Source organism: Pelophylax lessonae (genome assembly GCF_965119305.1).
Source record: "Pelophylax lessonae genome assembly, chromosome: 5".
Classification (NCBI taxonomy): Eukaryota; Metazoa; Chordata; class Amphibia; order Anura; family Ranidae; genus Pelophylax; species Pelophylax lessonae.
In genome coordinates, this window is record NC_138772.1 from 197,242,250 (window position 1) to 197,265,911 (window position 23,662).

Here is a 23,662-nt window from a genome sequence, read left to right on the forward strand (position 1 = left end):
TGATAACCTTAGACCATTCAGAGTAAGAATCATTACCCACTACTCTCTGAATTCTATATTTTAGCCAGTTTTCTATCCATTTACAAATTGATATTTCCAAGCCCGTAGACTTTACCTTACACATTAGTAGTGTGTGGGGAACTTTGTCAAACACTTTTGCAAATTCCAAGTATACTACATCCCCAGCCACCCCTCTATCCAAGGTTTTACTTCCCTCCTCATAAAAATAATTTAGGTTTGTTTGACAACTTCTGTCTTTCATGAATCCATGCTGTTTGCTGCTTAAAATATTTTTTCCCAGTAAGAACTCATCTATGTGGTCTTTTATTAAACTCTCCAGGATCTTCCCAACTATAGAAGTTAAACTAACAGGTCTATATTTACTTGGAATAGACTTTGATCCCTTTTTAACTATAGGTACCACATTGGCCCAGCGCCAATCCAGTGGTACTATTCCAGTCCTGAACGAGTCTCTAAAAATTAGAAACCATGGCTTTGAAAATGACAGAGCTTATTTTTTTTTTTGCAATGGGGACAAGATCTGTTTCAGGGAGTCTACAGGTTGACTAATCCTTTGTCTTCTGCTTGCATGTTTTGGGCAGAGAATAGCTTCCACAGTTTAGGTTTTTAAGGTTTTTCTTTTTGTTTTTTAATTTAAAATTATATAATTCTTTAAATATCTAAACCATCTGCAAGGACTATTGATTCTCTATAAATGTTTGCATGGTATATACATTTTTTTTTTCATTAACATTTTCTACTTCCAGTACTTGCACAAGCTTTTCAAGAGGGACCATCACAAAGGACAGAAGTACCATGAGAAACAAATCAGCTTGTATGCAGAATTTGACAGACCAAATCTTTTGCCTTTCCTTCGAGACAACACTCACTGCCCACTAGAAAAGGTAAGCAAGACAGTTCTATGGGTAGCATAAACTCATCTGCTGAAATTCCTTAGGGGATGTCAAAGCCTTACAAGGGCTGTAGTGCCATTGGATACATAAGTAATTTTTTCAGATGTGAACTGCTTTGCCTGTGTAACTAACAAACTATGTAACAGGCTTGAAAAAAGATTCTGCATGTATATTTCTACTTCATAAACATGTATAGATGTACAGTACATATACTGTATAATTTAAGAAAAAAAATCTTTGATACGTATTTTATACATAGTCTTATACAAAAATATCAGCATTTTTTTTTTTATATATATATTATTTTAATGATAAAAGGAGAATTTTAACAAACACTATATTACCATACATATTGGGACGCCTGACTTTACACGCACATGAACTTTAATGGCATCCCAGTCTGTAGGGTTCAATATATTGAGTTGGCCCACCCTTTGCAGCTATAATAGCTTCAACTCTTCTGGGAAGGCTGTCCACAAGGTTTAGGAGTGTGTCTGTGGGAATGTTTGACCATTCTTTTAGAAGCGCATTTGTCAGGTTAGGCACTGATGTTGGAAGGTCTGGCTCTCTCCGCTCAAATTCATCCCAAAGGTGTTCTATCAGGTTGTGGTCAGGAGTGCAGGCCAGTCAAGTTCCTCCACGCCAAAGATGGAGGGTGAGTCAGCTGCAGGTCCAGGCATCTGGGTCGATCCCAACTGTAAAGTCAGGATTGATCCAGAGCCTGGACCGGCTTAGTGACCTCAGCCGACAGCAGACTTTAGCCCACTTTTGGTTGGGGGCATTGAATAAATTGCAGTTCTTAGTATTTAAACATTATGTCCTAAAAAAAAAAAAAAAAAAAAAACAATAGTAATTAATTGACATTGGATTTGCTGTTTTTGTGTATATCTAACTATATTTGCTACTACATGTGCTGGCTATGATAGCACTTTTTTGACAAGACAATATGGGGCATGTTTTTAAAACAGTGAATGTGACTTTCACCAAACATTCACTGTTGGTCAAGCAATCACTGTTATTTGAAACATATGCACCTGCAAGATTCACATGCAGTGAATGTTTGATGAATGTCAGATTCACTGCTTTCACCTCGTATTCGTAAACTTGTAGTAGTTAGCATCCTAGTTGCTCTACTTCACAAAGACAAAAGTAGGTTTAAATTACAAGACATGAAACAAGTGTATTATTTGAACTTGAAACTAGCCGCAGTCTGAATTAAAGTACTTGGCAGCTATGTATCGGTAGCTTTTCCTCTGATTAAGTGCTTGGAAGAAATAATAAAATTTGCTACTTGGAAAGAAGCCTAAAAGCATTTTGAAAATTGAAATTGAAATACCCGTCGTGACCAATCAGTGTCAACCCAAGCTAAGTGTATTAAGCCATTTAACAGACCTCAGTTTGTTCAGTATTTACAAAGCGGAATGTGCTGTACATTGTACCGACATGTAACACATGTTCATGCTTTCATACGAAATTACTGTAAAATCACTGAGCTCTAGGTTGTAGTTCAAGTTTATGTTCAATCAAAAGTGTGAAAGCAACCTGATCCCTGGTTTTTGCTGCTATCCAGAGCTCCATTAGAGAGATTTACTTAAGGGGAAAGTTTGCCTTATCACAAAAAATGTAAAGTAGAACTTACCCCATATAGCCTTTCTAACAGAGGCATAACTAGAACCTTCAGGGTCCTCATGCAAGAACCCCCCCCCCCCCCCCTTTTCAAAAAAGCATGAAAAGTTCTGTTTCTGATTTCAATTCACTGTAATTGTCAACAAAGGTAGTTTTAGGATGACTTGGTAACATGACATGTTATAATGATAATAATGGGCCTGCAAAATACCATAAAGAACAACCAAAAAATCAAGACATTGGCAGTGCTGGAGGGGTGATGGGATCATTGGTGGGGCTAAATGGGGAGGGGGGGATAGGATCAGTGGCAGTGCTGGGAGAAGAGGGTTGGGATCAGTGGCAGTCCTTGGGGGGGGATCAATATGGAGGGAGGGGACCTGTGATAATGCTGGGGGTGTGGGAATCAGTGCCTGTGCTGGTGGGGGGGGGGGGGGAATAAGATACATGGCAGTGCTGGAAAAGGGGTGATGGGTTCAGTGGCAGTTTTGATGAGGGAGAAATGGGTTCAGTTGCCGTGCTTATATAGAAGGGGGAAGATTGGGATTAGTGTCAGTGCTGATATGGGGGAGTGGGATCAGTGGTGGGCGTGATCACTTGCTCTCTGTCTCTGTTCCCCCTCCAGGCTCGGTGTCTCTCTGGCTCCCTCCACGTGATGCCAGTGACACCTACTGATCCCGAGATGAGACAAACCTCCTCCAGCTCTTCCCCTTCACTCTAATGAGCCAGCTGACTTTCTCTTCCAGTTTCCGCCTCATGATGGCCATGCCCCATCTGCCTGCAACTGCAAACTCAGCAATCTTTGTTGGTATTCCCTTCATAATGAACGCCTCTAATAATAATGATAAAATTCATAATTGCGGGGCCTTTTATTATGGTCTTGCATCAGGAACCTTTCACACATTCTGCAGCGGGCCCTCTTCTTTCTGTCTTGGGACCCCCTACGGTGGCGAAATGCCAGAACCCGGTTGCAAGTGCAACCTTTGTGACCCTGTTTGTTCTGCCACTGCTTTCTTCCCTTCTGGACCCTGATACCCTGTGCTACCTGTGTAGAGGTCCATACACTGCAATACACAGCCTCAGAATAAGTATCCATTATAATGCTGCCAGTGACAAATGCTCATTGGTCAGCACACCCATGTGACTGCACTGACCTAAAAGAAGAAGCCTCAGTGCTTCTTTTTGGTCAGTGCAATCTCATTGCTGTCCGAGCCATTGTCCGCCAAATAGAAAGTGAATGAAATTCTCTCTAGCACAGCCCAAAATAGCAGGAAAACTCAACGGGGGTTTTAATTCTTCCAAATTCTCTTCATACCTAGAAAAAAAGCTTTTGGCTCGACACACATTTTAAAGTTGAACTATAGTCAAAGGTCACCAAGTAATAACATAAAACAGCTTATGTCTGCACTGTCTTTAGGTTCTATTGATTCTGTGAATATAATGCATGCTTTACCACTGCTTTAGCCTAAAGAGCAAGTCTGTATTTCTAGTCTTGTCCCTGGGAGGCCTGAGTCCCATTGGCACACATCCAAATTCTGTGTACTGCGTGAACACCACCTAACCCCGTGGCAGTGCCCAAAACATAGGATGTACAAACAAAGAATCAAAAGGGACTTTGTTTTAGCTAGAGCAGAAAAAAGAAAATTAAAACCCCCTATTTATTGTGATTCCTCTATTTAGGGGTTGGAGAGTGCAAAATCTGGTGCAAAATCTGAACAAACTGAATTTAGAAACTGATTGGCTACCATGCACAGCTGCACTAGATTTTGCACTCTCTAGTTTTAATAAATCAACCCAGATGGTCTCAACCTCCTGCAGTTTTCTCTTGGCAGCTCCTGCCATTGTTACTTCTATCCTTCAGAAGTTTGAAGTCTCATCATTAGTTGCAGTAATTCTCAGAAACAAAAACTATGACTGTACAGCTGCACTCCTATATGGTATTTCACTACCAATTAAAAGATAATGAATCAGTACTGATCTTGTCAGATAAAAAATGGATTGTTTAAAATATACCTTCTGATTCAAGAATTTTTTTTAGAGAAGCTCCACAAAGAATATGTTTTGTTTTCACCATCTACACGTACAGAAACTTCTTTTTTTTTGTGTTATGTAACATAATTTCAGGTTGTCCTTGTGGTTATAATAGACTTTTATCATCAAATTTGAAATCTCATTTCCTTTCCCCTCAATTACAGGCTCTGGAGATCTGTCTTCAGAGAAATTTTGTTGAAGAGACTGTGTTTTTGTTAAGTAAGTACATTCACGGGTTCGGCTTAGTATGAACAAGATTTATAAGAATAAAGTATGTGACGAGTTTTGCATATAAGGGATTAGCAGATATTTAGACAGGTTTTTAGCTAAGAAGAATATTTGTTGTACTCATGGAGCAATACACTTTCCATGGTAATAGTAGGCAGCTAATAAACCTGCCAGTGCTGCCTACAGTGGCGGAGCCAGAGGGCTAGCTGGGGTGGCAATTGCCACCCCAGACAAAGTCCTTGCCACACCGCTCGCGCTCGCTGAAAAGATTATGCTCATAATAACATTACATTAGCTGAACGAGTGGGCGCCTGTGCAGCTAGATCTCTGTGACTGAGCGCGGTGAGCAGCAGCGGTGCCGTGAGCCGCTGCACAGCTAACCAATCATGCGTGCCTGCACACCTGATTGGTTTGCTGTGCCGCTACTCACAGAGTAGCGGCACAGCGAACCAATCAGGTGTGCAGGCACGCGTGATTGGTTAGCTGTGCAGCGGCTCACAGCGCCGCTGCTGCTCACCTTGCTCAGTCACAGAGAACTAGCTGCACAGGCGCCCACTCGTTCAGCTAATGTAACTCACAACGTGATTGTTTCGCTGTGCCGAGCTCGGTCAAGAGAACTAGCTATTTTATTTTGACGGACACTATTCTATATTTCTGAATACTGAACAAATCGAACCTGTATACAGTTTCTCAGGATTATTCAAAGTGTAGTGAAAAATTAAAGGGAAAGTTAATTCCAAATATACTAGACACCCTCCAGACCCCGCTACACATAGCAACTGTGATGCACCTTTTCACTGGCATAGCTTTCCATATTCAACCCCAGAATAAGTGTCAGTCAAAACACTTGTAGTAGGAAGCACTCATTTGTCACGCGACACATGACAGTGCTGACCAATGAGCTCTCTGGCAGTAACCCCTGGAATGTCTGTGCATGAGCGAGGGATCCGGCGCATCCACAGACATGCTGCAGGATCACCACCAGGTTCCATAGGCCAACAGAGACTTGTAGTGTACCTATGCATGCTCTATATCTCTATTAAAGATGGAGGCATAGGAGAAAGCCAGTGAAATGGGAATGTTGGCTTCATGCAAGACAGCTATCTAGTATGTTTTATTTTGTTTTTTGAGACAGTGACAAGTATTAGGATTTTATTATTTTTTGGGTGGTTCATTGGAAAGAATTTCCTTTTTAAATTAAACTAGTAAGGTGTATACATAGACACTTTCTTTCCTAGGGTGGCAACTTCACCCTTACCTACGCACTTCTGAGTTGCACTACAAAAAGCCAAGCCAGCAATGCCCATTGCAATGGCACATTCTTCTGTAGTCACCCCATCAAAACTGTAATGTTAGACCACCACTGATGTGTGCAAATATTGACAGAGCTCATACAAAAAGTGCACAGGATTTAGGCGGCACATGGAGAGAACACACGTATAAAGTCAAAGAAGAACATTGATTTTTTCATAAATATGCTATCCTGGTTTACTTTAGTGTTCTACAAAACTTAGTATTCTTTTTTTGCAAATTTGGTTTGTGATTGCGAGGAGACCGATTTCCGTTTGTCTCAGCTTAGATGTTCTGTAACTGAAACGCTTTTCTTTCAGATCACATCGGATGTTGTACCTTGACTTTCTGTTCACTTAGCAGACTTGTATATGACCAGCTGTTGCACTGTATATAGATATAGTGACCATTTTGACACGTAGACTTTTTGTTTTTATAGGCAGAATGGGGAACAGTCGCAGGGCCTTGCAGATGATTATGGAGGAACTACATGACGTGGATAAAGCTATTGAGTTTGCCAAAGAACAGGATGACGCTGAGCTGTGGGAGGACCTTATTCTGTACTCTATTGATAAACCACGTAAGAGCAGTGAACAATACATGTGGCTTCCTGCAGTGTACTCTTCTATTAGGACAGTCAAGGGCATCTCTAACTAAACATAGTCTGCATCAGAGAGGAATGTAATACCTAATTTGGGCCACTTCCAGCTTTACTCAAGCCAGTGAGAAGTGCTGCATTGTCATTTTACTTTAGACGTGCCCTGTTAGTAATAAATAACCTGATGGATATACATTTCATGAACCGTTCTCTGGCTGCTAAATGCAATATTCTGTGATATTGCAATCACTAGGTTTCCACACACTGCAAAACACATGAAATAAGGTACACTGATATTTCAAATGTACTTTGTGTGTTTGTAAGAATCAAAGGTCATTTTTAGTAAAGTATGCACTGATTATATGGGCAGTGAGAGCCTATTCACACTGCAGTGCCAATGCAGTACAGTCTGTTCTCATGCAGAACTCAATTATCATACACTCATTTTAACGTGTAAGCCACAAGACTGGGGTCAAATGTATATTTTACCAGGGGCCCAGATTTCCTTTATGTCCTTTCAGGTTGCCAATGTCTGCAAATTATTATTATAAATGTTTACAAGGATACATGAAAATTGCACCTCTGCTTTTGATACCTCCCAACAGTAACCTAGAAGCTTACCATGTATTTCATCAAAATCATAGTGATCTTGTTCCTGGTAACAACATGTTCCAATTTCTTCCTTGACTGCAATATGCTTTCTACCTAAGCCTTGCTAGACTCTGATTACTGTAATGCTCAAAATGCTGCTATGAGTTTGGCTGGGTTTAGAAATGCTTACATTCTTACAGAGGAGGCATCTTCTTTTGGCTGTCATGTTAAAGTCGAAGGTCAGGATAATGCTAACTATTGTGAAAAATGTTCCCTCTCCTTTCCTTCTAACAATCCTGCATATGTGTGTAGTTACCTATTTTTATTCTGCTTTGGTCTGGTCATGGTATCCTGCATCTCGTCTATCTATGCCTGCGAGCAGCTGCTGCGAGGGAAAGCAGAGAACTCCAACAACAGCTGGGCCATGGGAACCAAGGGGGGATGTCATGGCTCTAGGAACTTTACAGCTGTTGTCGTGTGACAGGGGAACCTGAGCTGTATTATCAGATGATCCGATCAGATTAAAAAATAGGTAAGTTCACAAATATGTTTATACAGGGTTTGCAGGATGGAGGGGAAAGGGAACATTTTTAAGCATAGTTAGCATTAGCCTTTACTACCACTTTAAGTTTGTTGAAGCAGATCAAAGCAGTTTCCGTAGATGATGTATACTGCAGGGAATAAATGGAATTGGTGGGAGAGCATCTCGGGTTTTGGTAGAATACAACTAGAATAAAAAAAAACTCCCTGTTGTCCATGAGGCTGTTGTTTCACCACTGACAAACATTCATTACCTTCTTTTGCTATAATAGCATTTATAACTGGATTACTTAATAACATTGGGACCCATGTTGATCCAATATTACTGATTCACCGCATCAAGGAAGGAATGGAGATTCCTAATCTGAGAGATTCTCTTGTCAAAATCCTGCAAGACTACAACCTCCAGGTGAGTACCAGCATCTTCTCACAATGGGTCATCCATTTTATACAATGGAAAATGTTTTATGAGATGAAATATTATAAATTCTCATAGAATCGGAAGCTCATGAATTAAAATGCGGTATTACCATTAGTCAGAGATCATAAATGGTGACATCACAACTTCCAGACATAAAGGAAATAGATAAATAGCAAATTATGCTTCCCAATGACAACTGAATTAATTGAATACATTTAGAATTAGATGAAAAGCTGACTAAAGTACATAGTGGGATTGTAACATACAGACCCAATCAAAATGTGTTCTTATTTTAGCTAATTTTTTCTTATAAGATGGCAGGTTCACCCCCAGGACTCAAGTGCTGGGATGCTACATTATATTTTCCTACCTAAAGAATTAGTTTGGCTATGAGTTATTTATGTCCCATCATACTGTGAGCTGGTTAAGTCTAAAATGGCTTTCTCTTCCTTGATAATCAGTCACATCACATAGTGAGCACGTTCACATGCTGTATAACAGTTAAGAATATATTAAAAGGCAAATAACTCGCACACTTTCAGAGACATGTACACTGCTCTAACATTCCTCTTCAGATTCTGAACTATACTATCTTAAAGAATTGGAAAGAGGGGTGGAGCATACTTTTCTGCCCACATCAAATAAGCAGAATACTCCGTGTCTCACACATCTTCCATTAGCTCAAGAACCCAGGAATCTTGCTACAATTTAATGACTCAATGGTATAGAGTCCCCACAAAATCAAAATAGATCTTCTACTATACCATCAATCCTTTGTTTAACCACTTTAAGACCGGAAGATTTTGCTGCTTAATGACCAGGCCTTATTTTGCGATTCTGCACTGTGTTACTTTAATGGACAATTGCGCGGTCGTGCGACGCTGTACCCAAACAAAATTGACGTCCTTTTTTTTCCCACAAATAGAGCTTTCTTTTGTTGGTATTTGATCACCTGTGCGATTTTTTTTATTTTTTGCGCTATAAACAAAAAAATAGCGACAATTTAGAAAGAAAAACGATATTTTTCACATTCTGCTATATAACATTCCCAAAATAAAAAATTTAAAAATCTAAATTTTTTTAACATGTTAGGCCAATTTTCCTGCTACAGTTTTTTGGTAAAAAAAAATCGCAATAAGCGTATTTTGATTGGTTTGTGCAAAAGTTATTGCGTTTACTAACTACAGGAAAGATTTATGTCATTTTTATTGTTTTTTTGTTTTTTTTACTAGTAATGCCGGCGATCTGCGATTTTTTGTGGGACTGTGACATTTTGGCGGACAGATCGGACCCCTAACTGACATTTTTGACACTTTTGGGGGTAACAGTGACATTACTACAGTAATCAGTGCTAAAAATATGCACTTTTACTGTAATAATGCCATTGGCAGGGAAGGGATTAATACTATTGGCGATCAAGGGGTTAAATGTAAGCCTAGGGAAGTGATTCTAACTGTGGGGGGGGGTTGGGCTTGTGAGATGACCATAGAGACATGCGATCCTATATAGTAGGATCGCATGGTCTCTCTGATCATCTCAGGGAGAAGGACAGACGGCTGTGTTTACATCAGCCGTCCGTCCTTCTCTGTCAGCGGGGAGAGATTGCGGGTGGCCGGCGGCTATCGGAGCCACCTGTCACATGCACTGGCTTTCCCGCTGATGAGCAGGGGTGGGAGCGCGCCAGCGGTGGCGTGCGCTCGCCCCCTAGCTCCTCCCATGTGAGCACTGTACATGTACGGGACTTTGCCTGGGAGAGCCGACCTGCCGCCGTACACCTGCGGCGGCTGGTCGGCAAGTGGTTAAGAGGTTGGGGGAAAGGGGTACTTGGATATTTGGTGGGAGTGTCTCACATGTGCCCAGTTTTGGGCTGATGTCCCAAATCCTGGAAAATCCCCTTCCTGATGACACTACATAACATATCCTGGTCCACGAAATTCTGTAAAGTTCATTTCAGCCTTATGGAAAATGTCTCACCCACCAACCCTTGGTGAATGGATTAGCAAGTAAATGCCATTAATGAGGCTGAATGGTAGTGCTTCTCTCAGAATGATGAATGTGATATTGCTAATTGGGCAATATGGATACACTTCCAAAGTCAAAAAACTCTAAACCTTTCCACAATCACTTCTGATCAAGGCACAAGATTCTACAGTCAACCTTGGAGTGTTTTCTACAGTTTGGATATTACTGCTCTAGTAAGCCCACAGTTTAATTTAGCAACTGCCCATTGTAGCTTTACTGTTTCAGGGCGGCCGCTGTGCGCAGAATCACGTATGCGTTTGTGTGTGTGTGTGTCTATATATATATATATATATATATATATATATATATATGTATATATATAAAATATGTTTCTCTAGCGCTCATCGACAGACGTAGTCCTCGGTGATACACCACCTTCGGGTTATGTTACCTCCGCAGGAGCAGGACTAGACAGGAAATTAAAAAGCTCTGGCCACACCCTAGGGGCAGTCCCAGAGGGTATATCCTCTCTCTCTCTGCCTCAGCAAATCAGTTATTTTCTGTCTAGTTAGGAGTAAGGACCTAGATACCTTGCTGGGATCTTAGGTCCTGGCAAGAATTTTTTTCTAAAAGGATTTTTTAGACAGCTTTTTTTTTCTCCAGTGTTCCTGTGAGATCTTCAAGCAAGAAAGCTGAACTGGGCGACGGGCTGGATGTCGAGATCCGGTGGTCACCCCAGTTCAGCCTACGAGCGCGTGCAGGCCATAGCTCCGCGCTGGGTCGGCCGCGACAAAGTCCCATTAAAAGGACTGAACCCGCGAGTTAAACGTCTCGCTGAAACGCCAAAGACCATGAGTCACGGCGTCCGTATCGGTCGACAGCCCTCCCGCCCCGGTGGAGAGGGGTACTGTCAGGAGTTGGTGCCCGCCTGGTTCCGGTATGGTGAGTAGTATGTTCCCCCTTTTTCCCTGACGGGTTTTGTGGTGAACGCGGGCCCCTCTCTGTATGGTAAGAAAGAGTTCTTTCTATCCTATAACATGTCACAAATCCTCCTACTTTGAGTGTGATTTTATGTGTGCAAAAAGCCAGGAGGCTTGGTTTGGGAGCTAACAATCTATTGTATACATGTTTTAAAGATGTAATCTGTGGCATTCTGGGAATCTTATGGGTTAAGTATAAGCTACCTACCAGTCAGAAGCCATGGACATGTAGACTGCCTTCCAAATCAGATCTCCAGCTATTAGCAGGCCTCCCGAACGGCCATGCGGTCCGCCAGGGCCGGTACCGCCAACCACGCCATATCCCCATGCAGAGAGAGTGTTGTGTGCCTGCAGCACACCGCTAGTCAGCACAGGCCGCCGCCATTTTTTTTGCTGGATCGCACGAGCCGCCATTTTGGCGTAGCCTCGTGTCTCCAGCATGGGGGCGGCCATGTTTGAGGTGATTCTACACCTCGTGGAGCTTGGGGGAGGCGCCGGAAGGCGTGCAGAGGGGCGGAGCCGCCTCCCTTCTTCCTGGGCAGCCAGCCAAAAGACTTCCTGTTTGTCTAAGACAGCGCTGTAAGCTGTTGCAGTTTAACTCTGAACATCAAGTGGTGAGCCTGGGGGTCTATCTCTCTCTCTCTCTCGATCGATAGGGATCCCTAGCAGGTAACACTAAGGGTTTTTTTTTGTGGCGCTGAGGGTCAAAAAAAAAAAAAAAAAAAAAAAGTTTTTTCTTTACTTTTGAATTATATCATCCAGGAAGTAACTGGAGTTATTATGGACCCTGCCACACATATTCCCCCACCTGTTTCCCTCGAGGGGGCCTCGGGACCCGCCGGTGCACAGAGTATAGAGTCATTTACAGCAATTTTGGAGTCTATGGTGGCTCGGGTGGAGGCGGCCTGTCAGGGACGGGGGTCAAGGAAGCGACCCCCGCCTACCCCTATACTATCTGACACCTCTGACTCTGATTCAGAGATGGTCACTGCAGTTGCAGGTTCCTCTGCAAGGGCTGTTATCCCAGGTAAAGCCCCCTCAGACAGTGAGGAGGACGCTTCTTCTCCTGCTATAATTCAGGAAGAAGCATTGGTGGACGCACTAGTTGTGGCAGTGCAAGAAACCTTAAAACTTGAGGCTTTACCGGCAGAGGCAACTGAAACAGAAAGGCCTTTTGGGACTAATAAACCCATCAAGACGGCGAAGGCTTTTCCTGTACCTAAATGTTTTGGTAATCAGATTAAAGGAGAATGGGAGCATTCTAAACGTACCTTTACTATTTCCAAGCGTATTGCTAGACGCTATCCGTTTGAGGAATCCATCATTAAGAAATGGACGGTACCACCAGTCGTGGATCCGCCTATTTCCAGGCTGAATAAAGCCACGGTTATTCCAGTGGAGGACACTTCGTCCTTTAAGGATCCGGTGGATCGAAAGATAGAAGCGGAGTCCCGCACTATCTTTTCTCTGATAGGGTCAGCATTTAGACCAGTAATTGTTATTGGTCTAGTTTCCCAGACACTTACGGAATGGGCGAAAATGGTACGCCAAGATCTTAGGGGAAAAGATATTCCCCAGGAGACATCTGATTTGATAGAACAGATCATACAAGGGCTACGGTTTATCTGTGACGCAGCCTTGGACACTACTCCCTTGTTAGGGCATGCATCTAAGTTAGCAGTGATCCTCAGACGTGTGCTGTGGTTAAAATGCTGGTCAGCTGACCTAGGTTCCAAAAAGACTTTGACCAATCTCCCTTTTCAGGGGAATCGTCTATTTGGAGCCAACCTAGATGAAATCATTAAGGATGCCACCGGGGGCAAGAGTACTTTTTTGCCACAGGCTGCAAAAGTTAAGGGACCTCGCAACAAGCGAGGACCTTTCTTTACCGCCCATAAAGGGCGCCCGGCTGGTACTCCCGGGAAAGGCAAGACTCCTCCAGGAGGGTTCAAGAAGGGATGGTCGGACAAGCAGAGGACCAACCCAGCCAAACCCGAAGTAAAGGAGTACACAGCCTGAAGGTGCGCCCCCACCCGATTTCAGGGTGGGGGGACGTTTTCACCGGTATTCAGGACATTAGATCGAGCATCTACCACTACTACCGGTGCGATTCTTCCCTTCCAACATTTAAGTACAGGAAGCGGTAGTTACCGTTCCCTGTATAGATCTTTTCCTTTACCTTTTCCTAAGATTAGTCCCGATACCTCACAGGAATCGGATCTGATTGACCAGATAGGCCAAGTAGCCTCTAGTCGGGTGACTTCGGTCCCTGAGGTTCAACCAGAAAAGATCACCTTTCCTGATAACTATCAGGTATCTGATAAATGTGTGGGAACAGAAAACGACCAGACTTTCTCGGATGGTCGGGGCCAGATAGCTCTAGGGACGCCTGGTTCAGATCCTATCAGCGCCAGTGGTCCTAGAAATTCTAGGCTGGCCTCTTCAAGCCGGCCTGGCCGACTTGGACATGTTAGTCGCAGACGTTCCGTGGGAACTTCGTCTCAGGGAGTGTCTGTAGTCTCTAGGACCTATTTACCTTCGTGCTTTACAGTCGCTGGTTTTAATGGCCTGGCCATTGAGACCCAAGTACTGAAGGACAGAGGTTTGTCTACTTCAGTCATTCCTACCCTTATTAAAGCAAGGAAAGCGACTTCCAGCAAAGTCTATTATCACACATGGAAGACTTACATTGCGTGGTGCGAATCTTTAGGATTTCCTCCACGTACCTATTCGGTGTCTCGAATATTGGCCTTTTTGCAACAAGGGGTTGAGCAGAAGCTAGCCTTGAGCACCATCAAGGGTCAAGTTTCAGCATTAGCAATCTTCTTTCAGAAACCTTTAGCTACCAGATCCTTGGTGCGGAATTTCATCCAGGGGGTGCGGCACCTGGCTCCTCCAGTCCGCGCGCCCTTACCGCCCTGGGATCTTAATTTGGTTTTGTCGGTTCTACAGAAACCTCCCTTTGAAAACATCAGGGAGATTCCCTTGCTTACTTTATCCCAGAAGGTGGTCTTCTTGGTGGCTATTACTTCTGCTCGCAGGGTGTCAGAACTGGCTGCATTATCATGCCAGTCCCCATACCTAGTGATTCATAGGGATAAGGTAGTACTTCATCCTAAGCCATCTTTTCTTCCTAAGGTGGTTTCAGATTTTCATCTGAATGAAGATATTGTACTACCTTCCTTGGGTCCTCAGCCCAAGCATCATCGGGAACATGCGTTGCATTCCTTGGATGTGGTTCGGGCAATCAGGGTATACCTGAAAGCTACGGAATCATTCCGTAAGACGGATTCACTTTTTGTGATCACGGATGGCCCCAGAAAGGGTTTGCCTGCATCTGCCGCGACCATTGCCAAATGGATTAGACAAACGGTGGTACAGGCTTATTCTATTAAGGGTCAGAGTCCTCCGTTCCCTGTTAGGGCGCACTCCACTCGAGCGCTCAGTACTTCCTGGGCCTTTCGCCATCAGGCGTCAGTGGTCCAGGTATGTAAGACGGCCACCTGGTCGTCGGTACATACCTTTACAAAATTCTATAAAATTGATGTGACGGCATCGGCGGATGCCTCATTTGGCCGCAAGGTTTTGCAGGCCGCAATTTGAGGAGACCGGTGGTCTACCTCGAGGGTTTTTTTCTGTTTGAAAATTTTTTTGTTGAGTCTCATCATTAAGGATGAGCATTGTAAACTTCTAGTTGGCACCGGTTGGGCCTTCTAGATTGGGATTTGATTTCCATTTTCCCACCCCTCAGTTGTGATACTGCTCTGGGACGTCCCGAAGGTGGTGTATCACCGAGGACTACGTCTGTCGATGAGCGCTAGAGAAAAATGGATTTTTGTAAAATCTTACCGTAAAATCCTTTTCTCTTAGCTCATCGACAGACGTAGTCCCCGCCCCTCTGTTTTGGAGTTGGGTTGGGTTAAATTCTCTAAGCACTGCTTTTTCACATAACTGATTTGCTGAGGCAGAGAGAGAGAGGATATACCCTCTGGGACTGCCCCTAGGGTGTGGCCAGAGCTTTTTAATTTCCTGTCTAGTCCTGCTCCTGCGGAGGTAACATAACCCGAAGGTGGTGTATCACCGAGGACTACGTCTGTCGATGAGCTAAGAGAAAAGGATTTTACGGTAAGATTTTACAAAAATCCATTTTTTTGTATCATATATATGGTTTTGCACTTTTACAGTGCATGACGGTCACTGGGTGCTGGCCAGTGATTGACTTCTGGCACCCAGCGATCTGCACTGAGTCTCACAGAACACAGCTCTCTGTTCAGTGACAGGGGATCTACTTGGTTTTTCCTTCCCTGCTAAGCAGGGAATGAAAACAAGCAGATCCACAGTAAAAGCAGCACACAGTGCACACAAAAACATGTTAGGCACATGTTTAACCCCTTGATAGCCCTAGATGTTAACCCCTTCCTGCCCAGTGCCAATAGTACAGTGACAGTGCATATTATTAACACTGAGAACTGTAATAATGCCACTGGTGATGTCAGTGGCAGTTAGTGTCAGATTTACCGTTTCATTATCGCAGTCTCATTATAAGTCAGTGATAGCCCCCATTACTAGTATGAAAAAAAAAAAAATTCCAATATATATCCCATAGTTTGCAGATGCTATAACATTCCCACAAACCTATCATAATTCGCTTATTGGGATTTTTTTTTTTACCAAAAACATGTAGCAGAATACATTTTGGCCAAGATTAGATTTTTTTTTTTTTTATTTAATGGAATACAGTCAGGTCCATAACTATTGGGACATCTACACAATTCTAATCTTTTTGGCTCTATACACCACCACAATGAATTTGAAATGAAACAAACAAGATGTGCTTTAACTGCAGACTTTCAGCTTTAATTTGAGAATATTTACATCCAAATCAGGTGAACGGTGTAGGAATTACAACGGTTTGTATATGTACCTCCCACTTTTTAAGGGACCAAAAGTAATGGGACAGATTAACAATCATAAATCAAACTTTTACTTTTTAATACTTGGTTGCAAATCCTTTGCAGTCCATTACACCCTGAAGTCTGGAACACATAGACATCACCAGACACTGGGTTTTATCCTTGGTGATGCTCTGCCAGGCCTCTACTGCAAATGTCTTCAGTTCCTGCTTGTTCTTGGGGCATTTTCCCTTCAGTTTTGTCTTCAGTAAGTGAAATGCATGCTCAATCGGATACAGGTCAGGTAAGTGACTTGGCCATTGCATAAAATTCCACTTCTTTCCCTTGAAAAACTCTTTGGTTGCTTTCGCACACAGTCATTAATGACGGCATTATCCTGTCATTCACCTTACCTGATGATTCACAAGGATTAGGTGGTGCTTTGTCTCTGTCCGTCATTCTTTCCTATGGTGGTCTCTGACTGACATTTTAATGCAGATATTGTGTTGCATTCCCTGTGTCCCAGGCCTAAACATCTATAGGAAATTGCCTTGTATGTCTTGAATGTGGTCCCGGCAATTAGGGTGTACCTGTCAGCTACGGAGTCTTTTAGGAAGTCAGACTCTCTATTTGTGCTCACGGATGGACCTCACAAAGGGTTGTCCGCTTCTTCTGCGACCATTTCCAGATGGATCAGATGGTGGTTCAGGCCTATTGCATCAGGGATCGGGTTCCTCCTTTCCTGTTTAGGCGCACTCTACTGGGGCGCTTATGCCTCGTTTCCACTGAGCGGAACGGTTCGGGTCGGTACAGTTTGGAAGGGTTAGAATGGTCCGGTCTATTCAGGTGAGCGTTTCCACTGCAAGTCGGGCCACCAGGGGCCATGCGGGGTTTACACCAGATGAGGTGTTTGTTTTGCTCTTTCATTTGACGTGAGCATTGAAGTTTTCCTGTCCGCCAATCAGTGGAATCTATTGTGTGACGCCAGTAGCTCCGCCCTAACCGTACCGTACCATTTCCTATGGCCCTACATCTGAAGCAGGACCAGGAATGGTGCGGTTTGGTTCGGTTGTATGGGCCACTTTCATAATGGAAACACCCAAAATAGCGTACCGAACCGACCCGAACCGATCCGCTCAGTGGAAACGAGGCATTAGTGTCTCTTGGGCTTTCCGTCTTCAAGCGCCAGTGACGCAGATTTGCAAGGCAGCCGTCTGGTCGTCGGTGCACACTTTTACAAAGTTTTTTGTAAAGTGGTTGTGCTGGCATCTGCGGATGCTTCTTTTGGCCACAAGGTTTTGCTGGCTGCTGTTTAGAGTACCTGGTCCTCTTTGAGGGTGTATTGTTTTCAGGTGAGCTCCAGTTGTTTATGGTTGAGCTCTGTTACCTGGTTGGCTATGGTTACCCTTAAATATTTTTTGTTCTGATGTTTTCCCACCCCTCATGTTTAACACTGCTTTGGTACGTCACAATGGTTAAGAAGAATCAGGAGATGTGTCTGTCAATGAACGAAAGAGAAAATGGGATTTTTAACTTACCGTAAAATCAATTTCTCTGATGTTCATTGACAGACACAGCACCCACCTCTCTGTGGAGTTGGCTTTCTTCTTACACTGCTTGTAACAAAACTGAGGGCCTATAGCTGAGAGTGGGTGTATACCCCCTAGGACCGCCCATAGGTGTAGTCTAGCATTTTCCTGCCTAGTGGTCCTACTACTGTAGGGGGCAGTATCACCCAATGGTTAAGCAGAATCAGGAGCTGTGTCTGTCAATGAACATCAGAGAAATGGATTTTACTGTAAGTTTAAAATCCTATTTTTCCATCACTGCCTTAACCCTCTTGGGCATGGATTTCACCAGAGCTTCACAGGTTGCTACTGGAGTCCTCTTCTACTCCTCCATGGTGACATCACAGAACTGATGGATGTTAGAGACCCTGCGCTCCTCCAACCTTAGGTCTGGGGACGTGCTTGGCCAGTCCATCACCTTTATCCTCCGCTTCTTTAGCAAGCCAGTGGTTGTCTTGGGGGTGTGTTTGGGTCGTTATCATGTTGGAATACTGGGCTGCGGCCCAGTCTCCAAAGGTAGGGGAACATGCTCTGCTTCAGTATGTCACAGTACATGTTGGCATTTATGGTTCCCTCAATGAACTGTAGCTCCTTAGTGCCGGCAGCACTCATGCAGCCCCAGACCATGACACTCCCACCACCATGCTTGACTGTAAGCAAGGCTCACTGGTCTTTGTACTCCTCACCTGGTTGCCGCCACACACCTTTGACACCATCTGAACCAAATAAGTTTATCTTGGTCTCATCAGACCACAGGCCATGGTTCCAGTAATCCATGTCCTTAGTCTGGTTGTCTTCAGCAAACTGCTTGTGGGCTTTCTTTTGCATCATCTTTAGAAGAGGCTTCCTTCTGGGATGACAGACATGCAGACCAATTTGATGCAGTGTGCGGCGTATGGTCTGAGCACTGACAGGCTAACCCCCCCACCCACCTCTCTAACCTCTGCAGCAATGCTGCCAGCACTCATACGTCTTTTTCATAGAAGGGCAAAAAATGAGTACTAAACCTGCTGTAACAAGCCTAAAGTATATGTATAGGTCATACTTTTTTGGGTTTTGATTTAGAGTAAGGCATGGTAAAGTAGTCGTATGCCCTAACTGCATTGCATTTACCTTGCTAAAGCATTGTGTATTATAAACATTTTTTTTAAATGTTTTAATTTAGTAATTAAATTAAAAAATGAAACGTATATATTTGTTATAGATGTGTTACACACACAGTGATATATTTCAAGCATTTCCTTCTTTTAATTATGATGATTATGGCTTACAGCTAGTAAAAACCCGAAATAAAGTATCTCAGAAAATTAGAATATTACATAAGACCAATAAAAATAAAGGATTTTTAATACAGAAATCTTGGCTTACTGAAAAGTAAGTCCATGTACAGTTTAGTATGCACTCACTACTTGGTTGGGGGCTCATTTTGCATGAATTGCTGCATCAGTGCGGCGTGGCTTGGAGGCGATCAGCCTGTGGCACTGCTGAGATGTTATAGAAGCCCAGGTTGCTTTGATAACGGCTTTCAGCTCATCTGCATTGTTGAGTCTGGTGTCTCTCCTCTTCCTCTTGACAATACCCCACAGATTCTGTATAGGATTTAGGTCAGGCAATTTTGCTGGCCAATCAAGCACAGTGATACCATGATCATTAAACCAGGTATTAGTACTTTTGGCAGTGTGGGCGGTGCCAAGTCCTGCTGGAAAATGATATCAGAATCTCCATGAAGCTGGTCAGCAGAGGGAAGCATGAAGTGCTCTAGAATTTCCTGGTAGAGGGCTGCGCTGACTTTGGACCTAATAAAACACAGTGGACCAACACCAGCAGATGACATGGCTCCCGAAATCATCTCGGACATTCACTTTTTGAATTGAATTACTGAATTAAAATAACTTTTTGATGATATTCTAATTTATGAGATGCACCTGAAAATTACGCACGTACTATGTTACAACAGGTGACATAGGTGCTTGTTAATACCTATATCTCAACATCAGTCAGTGAGTGCAAATTATAGCAATAATAATACCAAACATGCTTTGTCATACTAAAGTTTCAAATATTCTTAGATAAAGTTTTAAATCATGAAACTATTGCAATATTTAGTCTCTAGCTCACATCAGACATTAGCTAATAAAATGTTGTTTCCATTTAATTCTTTTATGTTTGCCTTATCTGTACAAGGCTAGCAGAGCAGCATGTCAGAAGATGAATAGCAACAAGTTGAGGAAAAAATAAAATACCGCTCGGGCACACAAAGCCATTTAAAATATAATGCACATATTTAGAATCATTGCCCGGGCACAGGCCTCTAAGGACTCCAGACCTCCTCCATTTAAATTCAGTTATTCAAGTAGGACCTTGATGCATGGTATCATGAGATCTAGTCAAATAGTTTTAAAATATTTCAGTAAAATGTTGTAGATTCTTGCTTCAAGTTTTGAAGTATGATACAAAGAGGCTGCTTTGCTCAGACTGGGAGAAAGAAACTGTATGTGTGCCTATAGCAACCACATTAATTAAAGCTATTTTTCAGGCAGAGATTATTATTTTGCATTTGCATTTTCTTCTGATATTTATCCTTGTTCTAAAGGCTTTCCCACTTAATAAATTCTATGCTATCCGTGTGAATGGTTCCAGAACGGAGCCTGTGAAAATTCAGCCTAGTGAATTCCCTGGTTCAGAGCAGCTCCTCTATAGTTCTCAGAGAGGGAGGTTGCACAACACGTGACTAAAGATTGCACTGCCACCCAGGAGTACTGTATGTTTTAGGAAACATAAGCAGGTCATCTCTATTCTCTTCAGGTCCTTCTGTGAACAAAATGCTTCCGAGATTCCTGTATGCACCTGTTTGTTTTGTTTTGTTTTTTTCAAAGAATACAACTTTGAAGTCTCAGCGTAAATTGCAGGATCTTTTTGATTAATATTGATAAAATATTAATTACAGTACAGACTACAGAATTCACATTGGAGTGAAAGGGCCTCAGGCCAACCTTTTCAGCTTTTAAAAGCCCAACTATTGGCATAAGAAAAAATGACTCTTGTAATTGGGCCTCCACACCGCAAGGTTAAATGCTAATTTCTCCTTTGTTCATTGACGGACACAGCTCCTGATCTTCTTAACCATTTGGTTTTACTGCCCCCTACAGGAGCAGGACACTAGGCAGAAAAAAAGTTTGGCTACGCCTATGGGCAGTGCCAGGGGGTATACTCCCTCTCTAAGCTATAGGTACTCAGTTTTTTTCTGCCTAGTCAGGAGTAAGGACCTAGTTCCTTGCTGGGATCTCTGGTCCTAGCATTTTTTTATTTTTAGATTGACATTTTTCTCCTGTTTTTTTTTCCTATGAGATCCACGATCAGCTGCCGGACTGAGCGACTGGCTGTATAATCTAGATCCAGTGGTCACCCCAGTCTGGCCAGTGAGCACGCGCAGACCTCAGCTCCACGTTAGCTGGCCTGCAAGTTAAACGCCTCGCGAGGTCGCATACAATCGGGTCTCGGCCCAAGTTGCAGCGTTCCTCCTGGCTGACAGCCCCCCCATTTTGATGGCAAGGGGTTCTGTCTGGAGTGGTGTCCATCTGGTTCCTGGTATGGTAAGTAGCTGTCCCCCTCTCCACCAGGAGGGTTTTGGGGTGGACCTGGGCCCCTCCTTGGGACGGTCGGACCCCTGGGTTCCCCTCCTTCCCGGCAGGTACCTCCCTTCAATCTGTCTCCCCTATCCTACCCCCCTCCACTTATGCTGGGGCTGTGTGGGTGTTCTGGTCCCCTTCTGGGTTGGGGGCAGGGTGCTGTGCTAGCGATGGGGGGATGTGCCACCGTCGACTGCACGATCTGCTTTGTGGGGGGGTGTTTGTATCTTGTGGGGGCTCCTGCCGGGGGTCCCTGTCCTGCTTGAGGCCTAGGAATCCCTCCTGTGTCCCTGGGAGCCTTGTGGTGCTGCCATTTTGTTGTAGCCTGTGTGCTCAATGCACAGTGGCCATGTTTGTGAATTCCGGGGGCCATTTTGTGGTGTTTTGCCATTGAAAATAGTGGCGGCCATGACTGTGGAGCCCTGTCGGCAGCGATTTTAGCGGTGGGAACCCCTCCTCACCCCCTGGTGCTGACTCCTGGATCTTTTCACTTCCTGATCCCCGCACCTGTAGTGCAGATTATCCTGGTGGCTGCGGGTGCCTGTTTCTGCTGGGTGGTGAGTCGGATGGGGTTCTCTCCTTCTCTGCTGAGGATCGCTTGGTGCTTTCTGCCTGGCAACCGAGTGGTGCTGCCTGCACAGTGGGGGCTGTCCCTTGCAGTGTTTTACACTTTTTTTGGGGTCCCCCTGGTGGCTCATGGAGTCTTTGGAGCACATCTCCCCACCTGATCCTCTCTCTGAGGCTGCAGGGCCCTCTGGGTCCCAACCATCCATCCATGCACTGACGGCGATCCTGGAGTCCTTTGTGTCCTGGACGAAGGTGGTTTTCAGGAAATTAGCTAGCAAAAAGCACCCCCTGCTTCTCATCAAATCCTGAATCTGATTCAGCCCCCGCGGACATGGGTCACCCTGCTAGGCCTGCCACCACACGCCAGGAATCCTCAGATGATAAGGATGATTCCTCCACATCTTGAACCGCGCATGAAAAGGACCTGGTGGAAGCACTGATTGTATTTGTGCGGGAGAACTCAAAAATGGAGGACACAGTTGCAACGGAAGCCAGTTCCATTTGGCACTCACAAGCCATCCAGAGTGGCAAAGATGTTCCCTTTCTCTGCTTATTTTGACAGAGTTGTTGCTAAACAGTGGGGACAACCAAAGCGTCGTCTTGGGGTCTCTAAGCAATTTGTTTGGCGATTCCTCTATGAGGGGTCCCTTCTTAAGAAGTGGACTGTTCCACCGGTGGTGGACCCTCCAGTTTTAAGATTGAACAAGGCAAGAAGAGAGAATGACTTACCATGGTGCTCCACAGCACTTTGGTAGTTCATTGAAAACTGCAAGCCGACAGCTGAAAAGACTGTTGGACCTTGTAGTTCTTCCATTCACAGAACACCGCCCAGTGGCAATGATGCAGAAGTGGGGGGCTCCACTGCAAGGGGTTTTCTTTTTTTTTTTTCTTGAGCTATAAACATAAAACTATACTTTAGGCAGAGTCTGAAAGAGCATTTTAGTTCTATATCTCTTTAAATATGAATTTGGTGGTAAGAAGGTGGATAATACGAATTTCCATCTAGGTTCTGCTGCATGCACATGTGTCAACAGTGGAGTGAGCAGAGTCATTAAACCTATCAGCATGGTGCTCCTTTATTGTCCTTGTCATTTAACTAACCATTGAGTTGGGAGGTGAAAATACTGCATTTCTTATCTGTAAGAGAAACTGGGGTTGATTTACTAAAACTGGAGAGTTCAAGATCTGGTGCAGAAATGCATGGTAGGCAATTAGCTTATAACTTCAGCTTGTTAAATTAAGCTTTGACCAAAAAAAAAAAACCTGGAAGCTAATTGGTGTCTATGCAGATCTGCACCAGCTTGAGTAAATCAACCCCACAGTGTCATCACTTTCCTGGCTGTGCTGTCTAGGAGAGGTGTATACTGTAAATCACCAAAGTGGCTGGGCAGAATTACAAATCCATTGGCAAATAGAATGCTTCACATATGTGTGTTCCAACTCTTTATCTAGCTGTTTGGTGTTCATATTTAACATCTGGTGCTGACTTTTTTTTTTACAGAGAAATGTATTGCTAAGCAACATTGTGTTCTGTAGTTATTGAGCAGATTTGCATTTAAAGCTGAACACCAATCAGATCTAAATAAAACTAGGTTTACAATTATATATTTATTAAAAATAAATATATTTTAAATGCAGCTTTTGTAAATACACATTTTTTTAAATTTACATTTTAACAATTTCATCTGCTTGTAATCCCCTGTACAGTTTTATGCACACTGACAGAGAGGGGCATAATAGGAGGCCAATCAGGTATTCTGCATGCACATGGGCTGACAAGGAACAAGCTGAAAGGAGGATTGCAGTGTGAACAGAGGGTGACATACTT

General features: G+C 43.6%; 1 protein-coding gene across 1 annotated transcript in view; it reads left to right on the top strand.

Annotated features, from left to right (window-relative positions):
* VPS41 (VPS41 subunit of HOPS complex) overlaps window positions 1-23,662 on the top strand; it is a 493,288-nt gene that overhangs the window by 450,165 nt on the left and 19,461 nt on the right. The window contains exons 22-25 of the mRNA XM_082258639.1: window positions 768-905; window positions 4,733-4,787; window positions 6,526-6,666; window positions 8,088-8,224. Of these exons, the coding sequence (XP_082114765.1) occupies window positions 768-905; window positions 4,733-4,787; window positions 6,526-6,666; window positions 8,088-8,224 (471 nt within the window). The remainder of the gene's footprint in view (window positions 1-767; window positions 906-4,732; window positions 4,788-6,525; window positions 6,667-8,087; window positions 8,225-23,662) is intronic.